Below are 22,862 nucleotides of genomic sequence, written 5' to 3' on the forward strand. Positions count from 1 at the left end.
CTTCCTCAAACTCTGTCCCGCACTCCGAGTTCCCCCAGGAGTGAGACAGTTGATCTTGCTATGAATCCCCTACACCCCACTTCCACTGGACAAATCCTAGTCTTCCATCCTCGCTGCTCAGCTTCTGCTCCTAAGTCTGCATATCTAAGCTTTTTTCTTTCATATGCTTCTTCCACTGAGTCTTCCCAAGGAACTGTCAGCTCGATGAAATAAACTATCTGTTGACTCACTGACCACAACACTAAGTCAGGCCTCTGCCTGGTACAGACTATTTCCTGAGGAACAACAAGCTTTCCCCCTAAATCTACTTGCATTTCCCAATCACAAGCACCTTCTAGGCGGCCACACCTTTGCCTCCTCACTAACTTATCCCTTCTGTATTTCTCTCCCTCACGGACAAACTGAATTACTAAACTCCTATCCTTAACACCTTCTGAATTCACCTGTCTTCGTTTCCCTTCAATGCCTGCAGCTAAACATTTCAACACCTGATTATGTCGCCATGTATATCGGCCTTGTGACAAGCTAACTTTGCAACCTGACAAAATATGCTTTAAAGTTGCGATGCGTGAACACAATGGGCATGACGGGTCCTCATTTACCCACAGTTTTAGGTTCTGGGGGGTTGGTAAGACATCGTATGTAGCCCCTATCAGGAATCTAATACGATTCTCCTCCATACTCCACAGGTCCCTCCAACTAAGCTTCCTCTTCTCTACACTTTCCCAATTCAACCACTGTCCCTGTTTAGCCTGGGCCACTACCTTTGCACCCCTTACTATCTCTTCCTGTCTGCATATCTGTTCTACAACCAGCTTTCTTTTATCTTTGAGGCCTGCTGTATTCCATACCGGTTTACCTGAGCCAAGCCCCAGGCCTCCCCGGCCAAACTGAACATTACCTACAATCTCTGCATGTCTAAGAGCTGCCTCTGCCTCCTGAACTGCCGATCTTGGGTTCCACTTCCTCCCTTGGTTGGATTTGGAACCACACTCCTAACTACCACATCCTTACTCCCAGCTAACAAGAGCTCTGTCCTGACCTTGGTACATTTAAATTCCTCTGTTAAACTAGTTACTGGCAGCTGAAGTATCCCTTTTCCATACAATGCAACACTATTTAGGCATCTAGGAGCGCCCAACCACTTCCTAATGTAGGAGCTAACCAACCTTTCAATTCTCTCCACAACAGTTATTGGAATTTCATAAATTGACAGTGGCCATATTAACCTAGGATATAGCCCAAATTGCAAACACCACAACTTCAACTTTCCTGGAAGTTCTGATTTATCTATTCTATCCAATCCTTCAGCCACATCTTTCTAAATTTCACCACCTGTTCCTTATCATTCAACTCTACATTGTACAACCTACCTAAGCTCTTTACTGACTTTTCCCTAATTGTTGGGATGTCTCGTCATCTATGACAAACTTCCTATCACTTAATTTCCCTCTACATATCGAGATGCTTCTAGATTTACTAGGCTTGATTTTCATGCTGGCCCACTTGAGGTTCTTATTTACCTTCTCTAGTAGCCTCTTTGTACATGGCATTGTTGTGGTCACCAGTGTCATGTCATCCATGTAAGCCCTAACTGGTGGAAGATGCAACCCATTCTGCCATCTCTCCCCACCTACCACCCACTTAGAAGCCCTGATGATTACTTCCATTGCCATAGTAAATGCTAACGGAGAAATTGTACACCCTGCCATGATGCCTATTTCTAGCCTCTGCCAACCTGTTGTGAAACCTGCTGTACTTAGACACAACCTAATATCCTGAAAGTATGCTTTCACTAAGTTAACAACTACCTGTGGCACTCTGAAGTAGTCAAACGCACTCCAAATGAGGCTGTGCGGAACTGAACCAAATGCATTTGCAAGATCTAAAAATACTACGTGTAGGTCCCTTTTGTTAATCTTCGCTGCCTGAATCTGGTGCCAGATCATGCTAGTATGCTCTAAACACCCTGAAAACCTGGTATTCCTGCCTTCTGCACCATGGTATCTATTAAGCTATTCCTTTCTAAGTAACTAGCTAGTCTCTGCGCTACTACACTAAAGAAAATCTTCCCCTCCACACTCAAGAGAGAAATCATCCTGCACTGGCTAAGGTCCACAGACTCCTTCTCCTTAGGAATGAGGACACCCCCGCCCTACGCCATGCTCTTGGTATAATTTGTTTCTCCCAAACTATTCTTAGCTGTTTCCACAAAAATTTAAGGGTATCAGGCGCACTTTTATAAACCCGGTAGAGGACTCCATTAGGCCCTGGGGCCGAAGAAGCATTTGCACGCCTGACCACCTCCTGAACTTCCTTCCACCTAGGTGGTCTGACATCCATCTCATGCTCTATCCCTTCTAATGGAGGGATATCAGGTGGGAAACCTACTATCCTATTCTTCTCCAAATCTGAATATGTGTTTCTCAAATATTCTTCAACCTCTAGCCTTTCTGCTTTAAGCTGCCCTCCCTTTTCCTGGCTGAACAATCCTTTAACAAACTTAAAAGGGTCCCTGAAAAAACCTGTCCTAGCATATTCCTTCTTCCTCCTCTTTTTCCTGAGATGCTCTGCCCTTCTAAGAACTGCTAGCCTGCTTCTCAACTCCTCTTGCAACACCTTAATTCCCTCCCTTTCTTCTTCTGTAGCCTTTTTCACTGCTTTCTTAACTGTCTCCTTTCCTTGACTAACTTCTCTATTTCTCTCTGCCGCCTAGACTTACCTGACTGTACCCTCTCACTCCTCTTTCTCTCATGCACCCCAAACCTCTCTACACCATATGAATACATTATATCTCCCATCTTTTCTAACCTTTCCATTGCATTTCCTCTAAGCCTACTCAAGATTACTGACAAATCTCTATTAACTATCTCCCATTCTTTACTGTCATTTGCTCTAGGCCATCTAACTCTAACCTTTTGCTCCATGGTTCTCTCTCTGGCTAGCATACTGGCCTCAGTGTCACCTGCATCTTCTCTTACTCCTCCTCCTCCTCAGTGGCAGCGTTACTGATATCCTGCGAACTGTGGTTTTCTACCTGCCGCTGGACTTCATCCGACTGACTCGACTGACTTCTTAGGAAGTACTGATCAATGCGGCTACTCTGCCCTTTCTTTGCCACACACTTCTTCTTTCCCTGATGAGTTCTGAGGCCTCTCACTGATGTTACTTTCTGCCAGCCGCAAGGACAAACCTGAAGCATCTTGTTCTCAACTGTGCTACTTTTATCCTCTACAGATGCGCTCACCTTGCCCTGACTGCTGCTAATTCTAGCACTGGTGGATAGGTCCGTGCCCCTATCCTTCACTGAGTCACAGATCCAAGTCATAGTCGTGTCCGTTCCAATGTCTGTTACCGTGTAATCCACCTGTGAGTCATCTTCCACCCCTGCTCTCGCTGACTCTTGGGGTATTAAACATTGTAAACGGGCAGCATTAAGCATTAAGGTTGTATGTGGGACCCACTTTGCAGCTCACAAGTGTTCATAATGTAGATCCTGCTCTGCAGTTGGCCCTCCTATAGACCGATGATAGGGTTGGATGTAGTTGGAGGCAAATGGTGGGTGCCTAGCTTCCCACTGCTCTGGCATGACAGACCTTGATCTGTCATATGGCTGGGGTGTGACAGGGGGATATGTGATGGGTCTACCATCTTCTTGTGAGGTTTCCAGGTCCTCCAGCATCTGTAGGAACCTAATTTTTGCTCTCACTTCATTTCTAGGGTTGAGTCTCTCCATCTGAGGAGCCAAACTTGCTAAAAAAAATAGCTCACACTCATTTTTTGGTGCTGCCTCCTTGGGTGGACTTGTAATAAATTCCATCAACTTTTCGTTTAGTATTGTGTTGGGGCTTCTGCTTCTGTCTCTGCTGCTGGATGCCCTGGCTCATGGTGGAATTCTCTCAGGGAGAGGCGGAGCTTCATCCTCCTGCTGTTGCTGCTGTGTCTCCTCCTCCTCATCTGGGTCATGCCCTGGCTCAGAGGCCTCCAAAATGCCCGTGGTGCTAGATTTAAAAAGTCAAGTCATTTTTTATATATAGCGCCAAATCACAACAGAATTAATCTCATGACACTTTTCATATGGAGCAGGTCAAGACCGCACTCTTAAATTTTTTAAAGCAATTGTAACTGTAAATTACTCTAAAAAATAAAAGTGAAATAATGATTTTTGTTACTGGCTTTATAATGGTAATGCAATCAATACTGAAAATGGCTTTTCTCAGAGGACTAACCTTCTGTTTGGCATGTATGGCAACAGAAAAGCCATGAGGGAAGCATACTTCAGTCACGCTGGCTTGTTGCCCCAGACCCACTGGGAAGAACTTGCCTTCTGCGCCACTTCACAAATGTGTCTCTCAGAGACTTACACCTGGCCTTGCAATCTGATACTGTGAAATAAGTACATTATCAAACACATGTTTAAAGAATTGTATTTCTGCTCTTTTACAGGTATACAGCAACAGGAGATTCCATGTCCAGCCTCGCTTTCAACTACCACTTAGGAGAGAGCACTGTTGCAAATGCCGTCAAGGACACCTGTGACGCCATCAATCACAGGATGATTGAGACCTACATGCCACAGCCAACCGAGGATGACTGGAGAGGAATAGCAGAGAGGTTCTTTGAAAAGTGAAACTTTCCTAATTGCATCAGAGCGATTGATGGTAAACACATCTCCATAGAGGCACCCCCCCCACTCTGGCAGCCTGTATTTTAACTATAAGAAGAGCTTTTCTGTTGTCCTGATGGCCCTGGTGGATGCAGACTATCGGTTCAGGGTGGTCCACACTGGGGACTATGGTAGGTCAAGTGATGGGGGAGTCTTTGCTGGATTGGTGCTGGGCAGAGGTCTGGAGGCTGGAACCCTCAATGTGCCTGAAGATGTCATCATCCCTGGGGCTGAACATCTGGGTAACATGCCATTTACAGTGATCGGAGATGCTGCATTCCCTCTGAAAACCCATCTGATGAGGCCCTATCCTGGACGTGACATCCTCCGGGAAAGGCGCATTTTCAACTACAGACTCTTGCAGGTGAGAAATGTGGAAAATGCGTTTGGGATCTTGGCATCCAGGTGGCGAATCTTCCTGAGAAGGATCTACCTCCACCCAAAAAAAGTGGATGCCATTGTGCTGACAGCCTGCATTCTGCACAATTTTCTTCTCAAACCCTCAGAGAACCAGAGATGGCTGGAGGAGCAGGAAGGGAACCAGCTGGAGGATGTGGAGAGGATGGGGGGCAACAGAGGTGGGCAGGCAGCATATGCGGTGAGGGACAAGCTGTGCCAGTATTTCAACTCACCACAAAGAAGTGTCCCATGGCAGGACCGTATGGTGTAGTCGGTGGTGGAAAGTAACTAAGTACATTTACTCTGTACCATAAGTTCAATTTTGAGGTGCTTGTTCTGTGCTTGAGTGTTTCTGTTTTTGATTGTATATTATACTTCCACACTACATTTCAGATGTAAATATTGTATTTCTACTCCACTACTTTTCAGATGAAGATTAGACACAATGGATAATCTCTGTTTACAATGTTCAGTTTTAATGTTCAGTGTTCAGCAACTTTGCACAATTTATATGATTGTATTCCAGAAAATGTTTTTCAAAATAATTTTGGTGTATTTTTAGCTTGTTTTAAGCTCCTTTACAACTAAATGTAATTTATTGTGTCACCTGCTGGATGTGAATTACTGTGTGAAAATGTGTCTTGATGTGAGAATTACTGTATATATGTATGAAAATGTATCTTAATCTGCTTTTACATATACTACTGCATATGCATTAAAATTTTACAAGAAGTCACTTATTTGTTGTTTATTAAAGTAACTTCTGTTGAATTGTTTCATAGATAGATAGATTGACAGACGCTGTATTGTCATTGCGTAATAACATACAATGAAACTTTGTTGTCCACCCCACTTAGCAGCATACAAAATATGTGTATAAAACATAGAATAAATAGTCACATACAGTACTATACATTGATATTTATTGCACATGTATTGGCAGCAGATAGTTATATTGCACTTGGGGACAGGGTATTTCTTTTGGAGAAGGGGGGTTATGGGTTCAGCAGCTGTCCACAGCTCTGGGGAAAAGCTGTATCTCAGCCTGTTGGTCCATGTGTGCATAGTTCTGATGATATATAATAACAATAATATAACACTTTTAAAATACAACACATTGTTAAAGATGAAACCAGTGGTTTCCAACCTTTTTGTCTTGTGACGTCTTACAAAAAGCAGTGTGTAGTCGGGGTCACATTTCAGATGTCTATGAGTTGTAAACAGCTCCACCAAATAGTGGTTTTTCCCTCTAAACTTCTCACATGGATTCATTTCAGTAAATGTTCAAATGAACCAATATTTCAGCAAAAATCAAAGATTAGAGAAAAAGTCCAAAAACTGAGAACAGATTAATGTATCAGATTTCATTTAATAATCTAATGATGTCATATGTAATACTATACAAGTCAGTGGGACAAAATGAGTACTTAAGCACAGTTATCTGCTAATACTGTACTTTTACAAGTAGTATTTTTCATGTAGGATTTTTACTTGTAATGGAGTATTTTTACATTGTTGACTTGATTTCTCACCTGAAGAGGCAATCTCCAAAGATATAGCTTGCCAGGCAATATCTTTTTTGCCATTATCTTTATAATGACTTGATTTTGGGTCGTATATTTCCGGATATTTCTCTACCTCAACAACCAATCTCTCCTCATCCATTGCTACTTTTAACCATATCAAATTAATAACTGATAACAATGACAAACAATAGATGGTGCCAAATTTCTTCTTCTCTGCTGTTCAACAGCGCTGCTATTACGGGAGCTGGGAGTACAAAATAGCACTTTTTCAAGGGAGGCAACGCTGGAAAAATAGGACAATAGCGTGAAGTGCCGCGCCGTGCCGCGTCGAGACGCCACCGGTGTGGGTTTGTAAATAGAAAATAATGGGGGCGTCTGTTTTGACGCGTGTCGTACGCCGCCGGTGTGTTTTGGCCTCTACTGTTCTGGAGGCCTGCTCACCTTATTAAGTTTCGATTTTTTATGTGAAACTGGTAATCACAGCAAACATACACATACATACAGATATATACACATCCTAATGGCTAATGGCTGATACCTGCTGATCCCACCCTGAGTATTTTACAGGATACTGATAGACTGACACACTATAGTGAAGTCCCAAGGGCAAACATATATTATACAAATACATGTCTGTACACATGCAGGCAACCAGACACACATACACATGTTAAGGTTCAACTGAGTGTGCCAAAACTGTGTTTTGGTTGAAAGTCCTCAGTTTACATTTAAAATAATTCCTAAAACTGTTCTTCACTGTTTTCCTTGAGAATGAAAATGATGCAGAATCCTATATCGGTCATACATGTCAACCAGTATATTGGTCCCAACACACACACTCACACACAGAGCAAAGGTCCAGCAGCTCCCTAAAGTGCCTTTAGTCTGTTGTGATAAGCCAGCTCCATCTCGTCCTGCCTGCTCTGCCGCCAGTTAACACACTATCACTGATTCACCGCCACAGATAAATCACACTCGCATGCAGATAGAGACAAACAGGGAGAAGTGGCGACAAAGACAGGGACATAAGTACACACACACTGAAGATGACAACAACAAAAACAACAAAATGGCTGATGCTACGGATGGAGGTTTTGTTTTTATTTCCTGTTTTGGAGCAGGGTGGCTTTCTTTGCAGAGTCAAAACACATCTACAGTAGTGTGGATGGTGACTGGGATATTCATCAGTGCATACACGCACAAATACATATCCACACACACACACACACACACACACACACACACACACACACACACACGCATGCACGCACGCACGCATGCACGCACACACACAGGTGAGACTAAATAGTGTTTCATTCAGGCTTGCAGTGTTATCTCTCTTTCAGGTCTGTCTCCTTTTTTTTCTTTCTTGATATGACCTCCTGGGCCACAAAATGCCACTGTGTAGTCTAGCTAGGACTGAAGCCGCCTCTACACACACAAACAAACACACACACACACACACACACACACAGATAGAGGGTATTGATAACAGGTACACATTGATCCTGTATACTGCAGCTGGTAGAAGTGAGACAACAGTGTTAGGCTCCTCTGTCCCCTTCATAGAGACAGATATGCTGATTCAAGAATCCATGACAGGAAGCACTGTAAAAAAAAATACAGTTTGCGTGTGTGTGTGTGTGTGTGTGTGTGTGTGTGTGTGTGTGTGTGTGTTCCATGCAGATGGCATCCCATCACCTCAGTGAAGGCAGAGATATGCAGAGTGTATGGGCTGAGATAAGATGGGAGCAGACACTGGGGAGACTGACTGACTGTAAGTGAGTCACTGGAGGGAAAACGGCAGCTTTATAGCCTCACTGGGCCTGAGGACTCTGAAGGAAACACTTTTATTCTAACAGAAGTGGCTGAAAGACATGAGTCAGCCACAGGCTTTGACAGTATGCCACAACATGTAGATGTTACATACAGGGTATCTACATGCCAGTGTAAACTCAAACTATTTTATGAGCAGTGTGTGTTTATAGTTGTATGAACACATTCTCACTCTGACCTCATCACATATCAACGTTTGGTCATGGACTTTTCACATCAACATGATGTGCAAGGTAGCCTGGATGCTGATGTTCAACTTCAACCTGTTACATGCACTGTCTGATTTCAAAATACACTCCCTTTTTCACAGGAAATGTTCAGTTTGCATACAGGGTCTTTCAAAATAAACTTACTACGTCAGTGCAACACCAAAAATAGACGTTTTTTTTTTCCTTCAACAACAAATGCACGTGGTTACATTTAGATGACACACCAGCCTCCCGGGTGAAGGTCGGTGATTGATGAACCCAACCACCGCCCTTTCCACCCACCCTCCTAAGACTTTTCACCCCCTTAACTTACGTCCAGCTGCATTTCCCCCTGACGCTATGAGGTGCCATTACATACTGCACTGACAGTGCCTGGCCACGTAACATGCAGATGCGAAAAGGTGGCTTTTTTCATCAGTGTCTGATGCGGAAGTCACTGCCCAGCGCTGGTATTCAGCTACCTTGGAATAAGACAGAGTTGGTTGTGTAGAATTCTGTAGATTAATGAAAGCACATTTTTCACATGTAAAGCACCTTTCACTTGTTTATCACAGGTTGACCACCACTTCACCTAAAAGAGTGAAACTAACATGATTTACCCATGTCTGTTTTTCAGAAGTTGCACATTTGAAATATAACAAGTCAGATGTGCAAATGTTTTTCGAAAGTTTCACATGCAAGTCATATGAAGTGGCATACTGGCACATTTGTTTTCGATTATGTGTGTAAAGTTTAATTTCTTGTCTTCTTTTAATTTCACATGTAATATGTAACAAATTCACATTCACGCAATTCACAGTATTCCTGTTTTTTAGACATTTTAAATGTGATGAAAACACATCACACAAGTACATGTGTTTTTTAGACATTTTGCACATACTATAATATTTCACATATGAAAATACAATATATCAGACAAAACTCTAATGACATGACATGTTCATATCATCATGATATAATTCCACTTCAAGTTGACATACAATAATACTGTGTTTTAATTGTCTGCACCTTCAATAAAAAAGTTGCTGTAGACCCTCACACTTATATTGGTAAGTTGTGCCACACAGGCATGTTCCTCAGAGGATGAGACAAAAGTGATGTGAGTGTATGATAAGAAGTGGCGCCACTGCAGTGGCAGGACACAACACTGAACACTCCTCACACACAAACACACACATACACTGATAAGCATCACCTCCAACCCTCTGCCTGGTTCCTCTTCTCCAGCCCCTCTCTGCTCTGAACCAGTTAGTGAATAAACTGAAAGCACTGAGGACACTAGCAGGAGACAGAGGAAGCACAGATATGATTTTTAACAGGCAGAAGGATACAAATAGAGATGGAGGAGAAAGAAAGCGAAGCTCAGAAGATTAGACACAGAGGTGTACTTTGACAGGTGAAGGCAGAAGCAAACATTTATAGACTCCATCCCACTGGTCTACCTTTACGTTGGTATTATTAGTGAATCTTAAATGCACATTTAAATAATACATTTTTATTAGTTGTATTTATTTATTTACTGATTACACCGAAACACTACAAAAAGTCTATAATTATTATTCAAGGGGCACACTCTAAGCTCATACAATAGCTTCTGAAACAAAAATTAGTGTATTGAAAACAAAACTCTCATCAAAACCCACAATGGAACAAAAGAATGACTATTTACTATTACAAAAAAAGACCAAATGTTTTAAATCAATTCTGCAATAAATATGCCATCAATCACACTGTGAAAAAGCTTTCATGATGTAAGTGGATGAATGCTGGTCCGAACTGGTCCATGCTCAGTAAAAAAGAGAAACTGTGGTCAACAAATAATGGCTAAACCATATCTATGTTTATCTGTTTATTACAGTTGTGTGGGTGCAAAGCACCTCTTGCTATGTGCTGACAGGCAGAGAAAGATGGAGCAGAAAACAATCCTATCAGATATGTGAAACTATTCGTGACACACCTTCTTGTGACACAAGCTGTAAATATTTCTTGACACCCGAGTGAAAAAGCCAGGGGTGGCTACTTGTCAGTGTAAGGGCAGATCAGCTGACTGAAGTCTCAGTCAGACACATCAGATAATTCTACAGACACCACAGTCACTCCTCTATCTCTTTTATCAAACAATAGGCAACAGGATATATTGTCATGCAAGCCCTTCAAATAAGTCCTTCACCCAGTCAATATTACACCCACACACCTATCGACACACCCACCCACCCACACACACACACACTTACCTGGCCCATGTAACAGCATTATACTTTGACAGTGAAAGACATATTTTAAAGGGGAATCCTGTCTTCTGTGTGTGATTGGATTATTGTAACATCATAACCAGATTAAAGAAGACATGTAGAGACATAGAGGGACATCAAAATGACTAAATCAATCCTGTTCAGTGGCTGATAGACTTTACGGGGCTATTCAAAAACTCACAGTATATTAATTAACAGAATAAAGGCACAGTGCACATAACAATCGGACAGAAAACAACAGGGATGCAGCACAACATTCACAACTCTGCATGGTGGGATGTAACAAAGCTAGTGAATGGCCAGTGTTTAAGACTGACTATAATCCACTTGAATGTGAATGTGCTGTTGTCAGACAACAGCAAAGGAAATCTCTTTACTATTATACTCACTGTCCTTTGAACTACAGCAGAGTGTCACCTGAGTACATGTAGTAGTAGTTAAAGTAAGTAATATGTGCAGTGTCTGAGTAGCTAAATTATAATTGTAGATTTTTGTTTTCCTAAACAGACAGACCTAAACAGACTTTTCTAAGGCCTAGTCCACACGGACCCATGTACTTCTGAAACTGTGTATTATTCTATGCGATTTGGCTGTTGGGCCACAGCAACCACAGTTTTGGACCCCCGAAACTGCATTTCTTTGAAACCAGGGTGAAGTTTTTGGAAGACTCCGGTGCCAGCAGTTGCGTGTAGATAGGATAACCACAGTATTTTATTACCTGTCTCCACTGTTTGACGTCAGAGCGATGGTAAATAGCTCTTTTCTAAAAGTTGACTAACTACTAAAATCCCACATCCTGTGTTAAATATAATGTATCTTAATTATATTTACAATGAAGCTTGATTCTGCACTCTGCACTTAGCCCTTATGTGAATGTTTACCGTTGCTATGGTAACAAGTGACAGCTGAATTTAGCATTAGTTAGCTTAGCTCAATCGTCCGACAAACAATAACCCATAAAATTATAATTCAATATATTTCAACAAAATCAACAACAGCTACCGACAGTTACAGTCCTTAAAACCTTAGCCAATGTGTTGTCACAGGTTAGATTGTCAAAATTAAAGTAATAATAGCTTAAATCCCTGAGGAACTACGCTAGCATTTGTGACGGTTGCATCCACTCATATGCAGTTACCTTACGTTACAGTTCCCTCAAACAATATCACAAAAGACAATACAAACTATATAAACAAATTATCTATTAAGGGTATACAACTAAAATCTGAAGGTGCTTAGATGACATTTTGCCGACCTGAAACAATAAATGAAAACAAACAGTGATTTTACTCTAGGTGTAACTGCCAACTTAAGAACGCAGCGCAAACCAACCGTTTATATACCCAGATTTGCTCTCAATCAATCAATCAATCAATCAATCAATTTTATTTATAAAGCCCAATATCACAAATCACAATTTGCCTCACAGGGCTTTACAGCATACGACATCCCTCTGTCCTTATGACCCTCACAGCGGATAAGGAAAAACTCCCCAAAAAAACCCCTTTAACGGGGAAAAAAAACGGTAGGTGGGTCTTTCTTCTCTCGTGCCTTTACTCAAATCAGTTATGCTTTAAATTGAATGGGGGGATCTGTATGGTATCTGTAAAGATACAAAATCACATAAAATAAAAACTAATGTCAGAACTGAGTGGGCAGATTAGAGCTTAGATTCTCTGCCCGAGCCCGAGCCCGGCCCGACCCAGCCCGCAGGCCCAAGCCAGGTCGGGCCGGGAGCCCCCCTCTCTCTGACGGGCCCTTAAAGCTATGATTTGATAATGTTATAGGCTATGTATTGTAGCAACCGTGCAGTAAATGTTCTGTTATAATGTCAATGTTCTGTGAGTTAATGGCATGTTTGAGATTGAATGAGGTGCGGGGTGCGAGTGTGACGGGGATGAGGAGGGCTGTGTGAGTGCGCGTGCTGGTGTGTGTATGAGCGAGCTGGAGGAGAGAGCAGGAGTGCACAGATGGAGTTACAGCTAAGTTGTTGTTTGTTGGTTGTTTTGGAGTGGTTACGGCCAACAGTAACCTCTACTGTTCAGTAATAAACGGTGGTTTAATTGCAGAATAACTGCGTCATCCTTTCCACACGTCCGCCTACAATATTATAAAAAATAAAATTAAACCACACTTTGTATGACACATAGCCTAAAGTTACAACAAACTTAGGGCCGAATTCACAAAGAATGAACTGCGGCCGCTGATAGCACCTTGAATTGCACTTCATTTGCACCCGCAGTTTGCTCCGTCTTAACGTCCTATTCACAAAGGATATTGCGCTAATGATATAGGCTACCAGCGCAAACACACCCACAAAGTTTGGCAGCTGAGTGTAGTTTGCCCCTGATTTTCCCGATTGCAATAAGCCACACATGGCAAAGTATAAATGCTGGCTTTGCACCAAGAACACCGTGGCAGAACAATGGCAGACTTTGTTTGGCAAAGTACTGAATACTGTATACCCTCATGTAGTGATGTCTGCTGGTGAGTCAGTCTAATAGTGTTGGATGGGTTGAGGTTGTGGATTTGACCAAGTTTGACCACTTTATCACTATTCCCTCTCACTTGTAGCTGTTTTTTCGTTGTCTTTTGAATTTAATATGAATTATGGAACCGTTTTTGTTCACATTTGTTTCCCCCATTTCGTAAAATAAATTATTGAAAGTTGCTTTTGAAGTGCGTGACAGAAGTGCGTTTTGAGAACGACCGCAGACTGTCACCTGTTCAACGCATCAGTATCTTCAGATGCCATTAAAGTAATAATGATTATAATAATAATGTCAAAATATTATTTACAGACTGATTTAACAGACGGTCACTGCTGCCACGATCAGTAGAAAGTCTGGGCGAGAGGCTTCCACAGAGGAGCACCCAGTTTGCACCAGCTTTCTAAAGACGTATTTACTTCACTCAAACTGCGTGTGGCTATTAGCGCTGGTGTTAGTGAATTAGACGTTGTTTATCAATGAGGCTCATTTGCATAGAAATCTGCTTGGCAGCACAGTTAGTGGAGCATCTCACCCTCTGCGCGTGCTTTGTGAATTATACGGTATGTGTTTGCTCCATTTTTACCAGTTTAGCGGTCGCAAAAGCCACGCAATCCTTTTGTGAATTCAGCCCTCAGTTACAATGTTGCAACATTGTGCACGCACAGCCCTTCACCACCTGGATCCTAAAATATACAGTGGTGGAAAAAAGTTTTCGGACACCCTGAAAATTTTACACAATCTCAAATATTATCATGAAATATTTGTGGAGAAATCTTTTTTGTGTTTCAAAAGGTGTGGCCGCATTAGACAGATACAAACAAATACAAATTATATTTTTTTGTTTATTGTTTACAAGAAAAACTAACAAAACTAAATTCTTAACAGTTTCAATATGTCAGTTCTCAACATTGTCGGTATCAAAGTCAACAAATAACAGAGAATGCGTTCAAAACTGAACAAAAAATAAATAAACCATCACATCATCAAATTAATATTTAGTAGTCCTGCCACTGGCACGTAGTAGAGCTCTAATCCTGGCTGGCATGTTCCCCACGAGCGTTTCACACTGTTGAGGGGTAATCTTGTCCCATTCTTCTTGAATTACTGCTTTTAATTCTTCTAAATTCTTTGGTTTATACTTGACGGAACAGTGCACGCGCAGAAGGGAGCATGTGGGTTTCGAGAATGGTACAATACTTGGTGGAGTTCAATGTGCCATCACAGACAGTGAGATGACCAACACCAGCAGCACTCATGCATCCCCAAACCATGATACTGCCTCCACCATGCTTGACAGTAGGTACTGTACATGCTGGAGATAATGCTTCCCCTGGCCTCCTGCATAACCTCACATTAGTAGGAGGAAGATAAAGCTGGAAACTGGACTCATCTGACCACAAAATCTTCTTCCAATTCCTGGCTGTCCAGTTCTTGTGTGCCTGGGCCCAACGACACCGGGCTAACCTCTCTCTCTCATTAATCAGGGGCTTCTTGATAGCCTTGTAGGACCTTAAGCCATGATCTAAAAGTCGGCCACGTACAGTGCGGGTGGAACACTGGACACCAGTTTGGTTTGACCACTGCTGCTGAAGCTCCTGTGATGTCATTTGGCGGTTTTGCCTGCACATGCGGATCAGGATGCGGTCATTTCTTGCTGAAGAAACCCTTGGATGCCCAGATCTTGGTTTGTCTTTCAAGCTGTTGGTTCGTCTGTATTTCTGCAGAGTGTATCCAACTGCTGAAGGACTGCATCTGCACTTCCTGGCTATCCAGCGGCAGCTGTACCCTTCCTGGCTGAGAATCTTTATCTTCAGGCGTGTTTCCTGCGTTAGGTTCCTTGTTTTAGCCATTTTTGTGTCTGAAGAACTTTCAAATGTGCTGGCTTTATGTAGACACGAAGCTTGGCAACAAAAATTGTGTCTTTTAATAAAAAGAACGACCTTCATCACTGGTACCAAAATGACCCAATACTCAAAATTTCTTATGTATTTTTATGGAACCAATCAATTTTAAGTTTTTAATGGCTTTTTTAGGATTTATTTAGTATTTTGGCTGTGACTGTACTAAAAGAAATTGCACATGAAGACCTACGAGTGATTCTTAATGCAATATTTCACAAATGCATGGGGTGTCCGAAAACTTTTTTCCACCACTGTACACCTGTTTTATTACATAATCATGCTTCCGTGTTGCGCCATTCATTAAGATCCTATGTTTCTGTCATTCAAATAACAACACATGTGGTTTAATACTCTTAATTATAACAGCCAACTTATTGAAAAATGTCGGGTTTAAATCGGGCTCGGGCCCATAATTACAGTTAATTGGACAGGCCGGGCTGGTCCCGGACATAATGTGCATGGGCTTGGGCCAGGTCGAGCTGAATTTTTTGGGCCCGATCTAAGCTCTAGGGCAGATACACATAAATACCCTATATGTCACACTAACTTTATTTGCGAGTGTGCTACCTGCTCTCTTTGGATGGTATAGCCAGCTGCTCGACCTAACAACCAACGAAGGAGGCTGCTTCTGTTGCTGGCTACCCCAACTACACCACCATGAAAGCATCGACGGGCCTGCCAACAGAGGTTACATGGCAACTCGCGCAAGACTAGCTGATGGCTAGTGGTGGTGCTAGTTCTCGAGTCTCGCGCGAGTTGCCATGTAAACACAGCACGCCTGCAGGGCAGGCTAACTGACCACATGAGAAATTATGCTATTAAAGTGGAGTAAATTACATCTTTTCAAGTCAATTTTGCATGCTGCGGCTTCAGGACACTTAGAATTAGATTAGGATTTTAGGATTAGAACGGACGAGCTGTTCTGATGTTTTTGAAATGCATTAGCGGAGTTTTATTACATTTTCAAAATGTGGGTTTCATGCACTTCAAGTGTATCTGTTATTCCAGCTAGCTGTTATCCTCCGATACCCCGAACGAGTTTTGTGGATTAAAAAACTACACTGGACTTCTTGTCGGCATGAGAGTCAGTAAGTACTGTCTGTATTTTCATTCTAAAGTGGCCATTTCCTTTTACTCTTCCACTGTAACGTAAGTCCTTGCTTGCAATGAGGGAAGGTTCTAATATTTGATGCATAAAATATAAAATAAACACAAGAAATTTGTGCTCTACATAAAGGATCAGCACTCAGTGAATAACCTCCTAAGCCCTATAATATGATAAGCTATTATGGCAAGGTTTAACTATGCAGACCTATGAGCGGTGATAACTAACATGTCTTTGGGATCATCAGGTGGGAACCTCCTTTCACCAGTGTTTCGTCTAGTTGGTCCCACGACACCTTCAGGAGGCTAGACAGTTATCTCTGGCTTCCCAGAGACACTCCCCTAATGCCAACTCTGACTGCTCCCCGCACCGTCCCAACAACCTCCTTTACCTTACATTACACATGGCTTTCTCAGCCCAAACAGCACTGCCACCTTCAACAAACCCAGGCTCTGTTTATGCGAGCTCCAGGTAGTGACAGTGCCGATACTACCTTTCCTAGCACATTCACCATATCCCATTTCACATGCTACATATCATAACTCCAATATAAGCTAAGGTTAAAGGAGATATAGAAGATAAAGTCACAGGCTTTCTCAGTGCAAACAGCATTGCCACCTTCAACAAACCCAGGCTCCATTTATGCAGGTTCCAGGTAGTGACTGTGCCGATACTACCTTTCCTAGCACATTCACCATACCCTATTTCAAACGCTACATATCATAACTCCAATATAATCTAAAGTTAAGGGTGATAGAAAGGATTAACTAAGATAGAAAATATTTACTCACGGAATCAGCAAACACACTCACCTTGCAGCATGGTCTCAAACAAAAGGGATTCAAATAGGCCACTCCCACACTTACATACAGTAACCTTCCTCTTCCTGGATTTTCTCCTGAGAGCACTGATTGGTGGATCTCTCCACCTGATCTCAAGGAGTTATGTACCCTGCCTAGTAGGTCCCCCTGCTGGCCCCCAACTGACATTATTCCTCCTCATCGAAATCGACTGACTAGATCTAGCCGCTTCATCTGACATTTCCTTCACTGTCTTCCTCAAACTCTGTACCTGCACTCCGAGTTCCCCCAGGAGCGAGACAGCTGATCTTGCTATGAATCCTGTACACCCCACTTCCACTGGACAAATCCTAGTTTTCCACCCTCGCTGCTCAGCTTCTGCTCCTAAGTCTCCACACCTAAGCTTTTTTCTTTCATAGGCTTCTTCCACTGAGTCTTTCCAAGGAACTGTCAGCTCAATGAAAAAAACTATCCGTTGAGTCACTGACCACAACACTATGTCAGGCCTCTGATTGGTACAAACTATTTCCTGGGGAACAACAAGCTTTCCCCCTAAATCTACTTGCATTTCCCAGTCACAAGCACCTTATAGGCGGCCACACCCTTGCCTCCTTACTGACTTATCACTTCTGTATTTCTCCCCCTCATGGACAAACTGAATTGCTAAACTCCTATCCTTAAAACCTTCTGAATTTGCCTGTCTTCATTTTCCTTTGTTGCCTGCAAATAAACTTTTTAACACCTGCTTATGTCGCCATGTATACCGGCCTTGTGACAAGCTAACTTTACAGCATGACAAAATAAAATTGCGGTACCTGAACACAATGGGCATGATGGGTCCCCATTTACCCACAATTTTAGGTTCTGGGGGGTTGGTAACACATCATAGCCCCTATCAGGAATCTAATACGATTCTCCTCCATATTCCACAGGTCCCTCCAACTTAGCTTCCACTTCTCTACACTTTCCCAATTCAACCACTGTCCCTGCTTAGCCTGGGCCACTATCTTTGTACCCCTTAATATCTCCTTCTGTCTACGTATCCCTCAACCAGCTTTCTTTTATCTTTGGGACCTGCTTTATTCCATAGCGGTTTGCCTGAGCCAAGCCCCAGGCCTACACGGCCAAACTGAACATTACCTACAATCTCTGCATGCCTAAGAGCTGCCTCTGCCTCCTGAACTGCCAATCTTGGCTTCCATTTCCTCCCCTTGGTTGGATTTGGAACCACATTCCTAACTACCACGTCCTCTCTGTCCTGACCTTGGTACATTTAAATTCCTCTGTTAAACTAGATACTGGCAGCAGAAGTATCTCTTTTCCATACAATGCAACACTACTTAGACACCTAGAAGCACCCAACCACTTCCTACTATAGGAGTTAACCGACCTTTCAATTCTCTCTACAAGGCATATTGGAATTTCATAAATTGACAGTGGCCACATTAACCTAGGATATAGCCCAAACTGTAAACACTACAACTTCAACTTTCCTGGAAGTTCTGATTTATCTATTCTATCCAATCCTTCAGCCACATCTTTACTAAATTTCACCAACTGTTCCTCATCATTCAACTCCACATTGTACCACCTACCCAAGCTCTTTACTGACTTTTCCCTAATTGTTGGGATTTCCTCATCATCTATGACAAACTTCCTATCACTTAACTTCCCTCCTGTATTCCTTCCCTGTATTGAGATGCTTCTAGACTTACTAGGCTTGATCTTCATGCTGGCCCACTTGAGGTTCTTATTTACCTTCTCTAGTAGCCTCTTTGTACACGGCATTGTTGCGGTCACCAGTGTCATGTCATCCATGTAAGCCCTAACTGGCGGAAGATGCACCCCGTTCTGCCGTCTCTCCCCACCTACTACCCACTTGGAAGCCCTGATGATTACTTCCATTGCCATAGTGAATGCTAATGGAGAAATTGTACACCCTGCCATAATACCTATTTCTAGCCTCTGCCAACCTAATATCCTGAAGTACAAATGAAATCATGCTCCAATAAATTCACTTTTAGTCACATTTGTAAGAAAAAAAAAACAGACAATTTGGCTTTCTATTTCATTGCCTCATGAAACATTATTATAACACTGAGACTTTAAGTTTCACTTGATGTGTTTGAGAGAAGTCAATACAGGGAGAGTAAATGTCAAGTAGTAAAAGAATGGCAGAGCACAACAACAGAGTCTGATGATCTCAACTGATGTGATTTATGAGATACACCAGCTTTACCTAGAGAGAGACTGCAGTAAAATAGGTGGAGCAGAATGAATTCAATCTAAATGAAACAGGAGGGAGCGGCACGGTGGTGTGGTGGTTAGCACTCTCGCCTCACAGCAAGAGGGCTGCTGGTTTGATCCCGGGCATGGGAGCCCTTCTGTGAGGAGTTTGCATGTTCTCCCCGTGTCAGCATGGGTTCTCTCCGGGCACTCCGGCTTCCTCCCACAGTCCAAAGACATGCAGATTGGGGACTAGGTTAACTGATAACTCTAAATTGTCCGTAGGTGTGAATGTGAGCGTGAATGGTTGTTTGTCTCTATGTGTCAGCCCTGCGATGGTCTGGCGACCTGTCCAGGGTGTACCCTGCCTCTCGCCCAGTGTCAGCTGGGATAGGCTCCAGCCCCCCCGCGACCCTCAAGAGGATGAAGCGGTTTGAAGATGAATGAATGAATGAATGAAACAAGAGGGAGAATGATGAAATAGAAGACCCAAAGTTAAATCACAGTATAGGGCTGCACAATTATGACCAAAATGATAATCACGATTTTTTTTGATCAGTACTGAAATCACAATTATTCAATATGATTATTGATTGTTTTGAGGGAGAAAATACTTTTGTTGCACTTTCACCTACTGTCTGAGGTGCTTCAAATGCAAAAGGACATTCTCGCGGATCGGTCACATCGAGCCTCACACCGAAGAACCCCGGCGGCAAGCCACGTGTAATTGTGGCTAAATTACATTACTACCAGGACTGTGTGGAAGTGCTCCGCTGGGCTCGAAGTCAAGCTCTGCTCACATTCAGAGGAAAGCCTATCGCCATCTTCCTGGATTACTCAGCCAGTGTGGCCAAGGCACGAGCTGCGTCCACAGACGCCAGGAAACTACTACAAGAGCAGAGAGGTGTCCGCTATGGGATATTATTCCCTACCGGGCTTCATATCAGTCACAACGGGACAAACAAAGAATTCCTGGACCCAAATGAAGCCATGGCTTACATTACGAAGCACATCATTACAACAACAGAGGATGGGACACAATAAGCAAAACTGTAAAATACCCACTTTTTCCAAATACAGCTCCCATGGGACTGACGATGATTAAGAGAAGTAGATAGTATGTGTGTGCTGTAATATCAAACAGTGTTGTTACTCAAATACTAACTCATTGTTGTACTATGTTTACTGAATGTTATGTTGGCTCAGGGTAGTCATTGATGGGATATCTCCCTTTCTTCAATTCCTTTTAAAATCAGTCCTAAAAAATTAGATATCTGGGGACTTGGATTACACGTGATTATAAAGACCTATACAAAGCCAATTATAAACCCCTTCTGTTACGCATGAAGCAGGACTTTGACCGTTGGGACTTGTTATCCCTATCTCTTGGAGAAAGAACTAACTTAATCAAGATGATTATTTTAGCTATATTTTTTGTTTGCCAATATTTCTTACAAAATCCTTTTGCAGCAATTTAAATTGTCAAATTTCAACCTTCATTTGGAACAAGAAACCATCCAGAATCAAGGGAAGAATACTACAAAGACCTCGTAAAACAGGAGGCATGTCACTTCCAAATTTTCTATACCACTATTGGTCAGCTAACATTAGAGCAATACTATATTGGTTAAGAAATGACGTTAATGATAGCTGGGTAATAATAGAGAGAGCATCCATGCAGTTTACTCCTCTGTCAATATTATGTGCTAAATTGCCACTACAGTGTTTATCCAAACCACACCAAATCCAGTTGTAAAATATGCTATTTATTTAAAAAAATGTTATCAGTTCAGACAGCACTTCAAAGTAGTGGACCCTTCACTTGCCGCACTAGTGGCAAAGAACCTAATATTAACTCCGTCTACAATAGATGCAGCATTTGATATATGGTCAGACAATGAAATGACCTCACTACATGATCTCTATATTGATGGCACGTATGCCTCTTTTGACAGCTAGTTAAAGAATTTGACATTTTGATGAAATTTTCAGGAAAGGTGGATAATGAGACAAGGAACAGATGATAAAATTTAAAATAATAATAAATAAAGTCTATCGTCTGACAGCCTCAGCAGCAATTCCAATTTCTAAAGAAGGTGAAAATAGTGCCATCTGGTGGCCAGACAACACATCTTGTTCTACTTGCTAAATATTGTTGTAATTGTAAAGTTGAAATTAATGTTCTGTGTTGGAAAAAAAAGAAAGTGAAAAATACAAAAAAAAAAAAAAAAAAACAACATATTATATTCTGTGTTGGTACAAAATAAAAACAAAATGAATACATCACATAACCTAATTGTGATGCAGGCTGCAAAATCTGATGCAGAGGGGGAGGGAATATCACGTACTTGGTGGAGGTCTGCACTCTCTGAGTGCTTTTCTAGTTTCTTTTTCTTCACTTCTGGCCAGAAGGCTCATCCTGTGTAGATGGAAGGACTCTTCACCTCCAACATATGGACATTAGATCAAGGAAGTTATATATTATCTACAATTGGAGAAAATCTGTTGTTTTATTAAAGGATCAACCATTTTTAACCTTTGTAGTATGGAAGCTGTAATATTCCCCTATCTCACACAAATTGTTTTTTTTTTTTTTGTACTTTTTTCTCTTCTTTCTTCTTTCTTTATACATATACAGTACAGGCCAAAAGTTTGGACACACCTTCTCATTCAATGCGTTTTCTTTATTTTCATGACTATTTACATTGTAGATTCTCACTGAAGGCATCAAAACTATGAATGAACACATGTGGAGTTATGTACTTAACAAAAAAAGGTGAAATAACTGAAAACATGTTTTATATTCTAGTTTCTTCAAAATAGCCACCCTTTGCTCTGATTACTGCTTTGCACACTCTTGGCATTCTCTCCATGAGCTTCAAGAGGTAGTCGCCTGAAATGGTTTCCACTTCACAGGTGTGCCTTATCAGGGTTAATTAGTGGAATTTCTTGCTTTATCAATGGGGTTGGGACCATCAGTTGTGTTGTGCAGAAGTCAGGTTAATACACAGCCGACAGCCCTATTGGACAACTGTTAAAATTCATATTATGGCAAGAACCAATCAGCTAACTAAAGAAAAACGAGTGGCCATCATTACTTTAAGAAATGAAGGTCAGTCAGTCTGGAAAATTGCAAAAACTTTAAATGTGTCCCCAAGTGGAGTCGCAAAAACCATCAAGCGCTACAACGAAACCGGCACATATGAGGACCGACCCAGGAAAGGAAGACCAAGAGTCACCTCTGCTTCTGAGGATAAGTTCATCCGAGTCACCAGCCTCAGAAATCGCAAGTTAACAGCAGCTCAGATCAGAGACCAGATGAATGCCACACAGAGTTCTAGCAGCAGACCCATCTCTAGAACAACTGTTAAGAGGAGACTGCGCGAATCAGGCCTTCATGGTCAAATAGCTGCTAGGAAACCACTGCTAAGGAGAGGCAACATGCAGAAG

The 22,862-nt window shown here is 42.0% G+C and overlaps 1 protein-coding gene across 7 annotated transcripts in view; it reads right to left on the minus strand.

Moving 5' to 3' along the window:
- The window catches only part of bcas3 (BCAS3 microtubule associated cell migration factor), a 937,438-nt gene that overhangs the window by 533,398 nt on the left and 381,178 nt on the right, over positions 1 to 22,862 (minus strand). The window contains exon 24 of one of the 7 annotated variants that reach the window (XM_049576753.1): positions 3,454 to 4,001. The exons of 5 other annotated variants lie outside the window; for them this stretch is intronic. In XM_049576753.1, the coding sequence (XP_049432710.1) occupies positions 3,832 to 4,001 (170 nt within the window). In that variant the 3' untranslated portion in view covers positions 3,454 to 3,831. Of the gene's footprint in view, positions 1 to 3,453; positions 4,002 to 21,811; positions 21,832 to 22,862 lie in introns of those variants that run through there. One more of the 7 variants, XM_049576755.1, reaches the window with a different exon arrangement.

This window comes from Epinephelus fuscoguttatus, linkage group LG5 (assembly GCF_011397635.1).
Source record: "Epinephelus fuscoguttatus linkage group LG5, E.fuscoguttatus.final_Chr_v1".
Taxonomy (NCBI): domain Eukaryota; kingdom Metazoa; phylum Chordata; class Actinopteri; order Perciformes; family Serranidae; genus Epinephelus; species Epinephelus fuscoguttatus.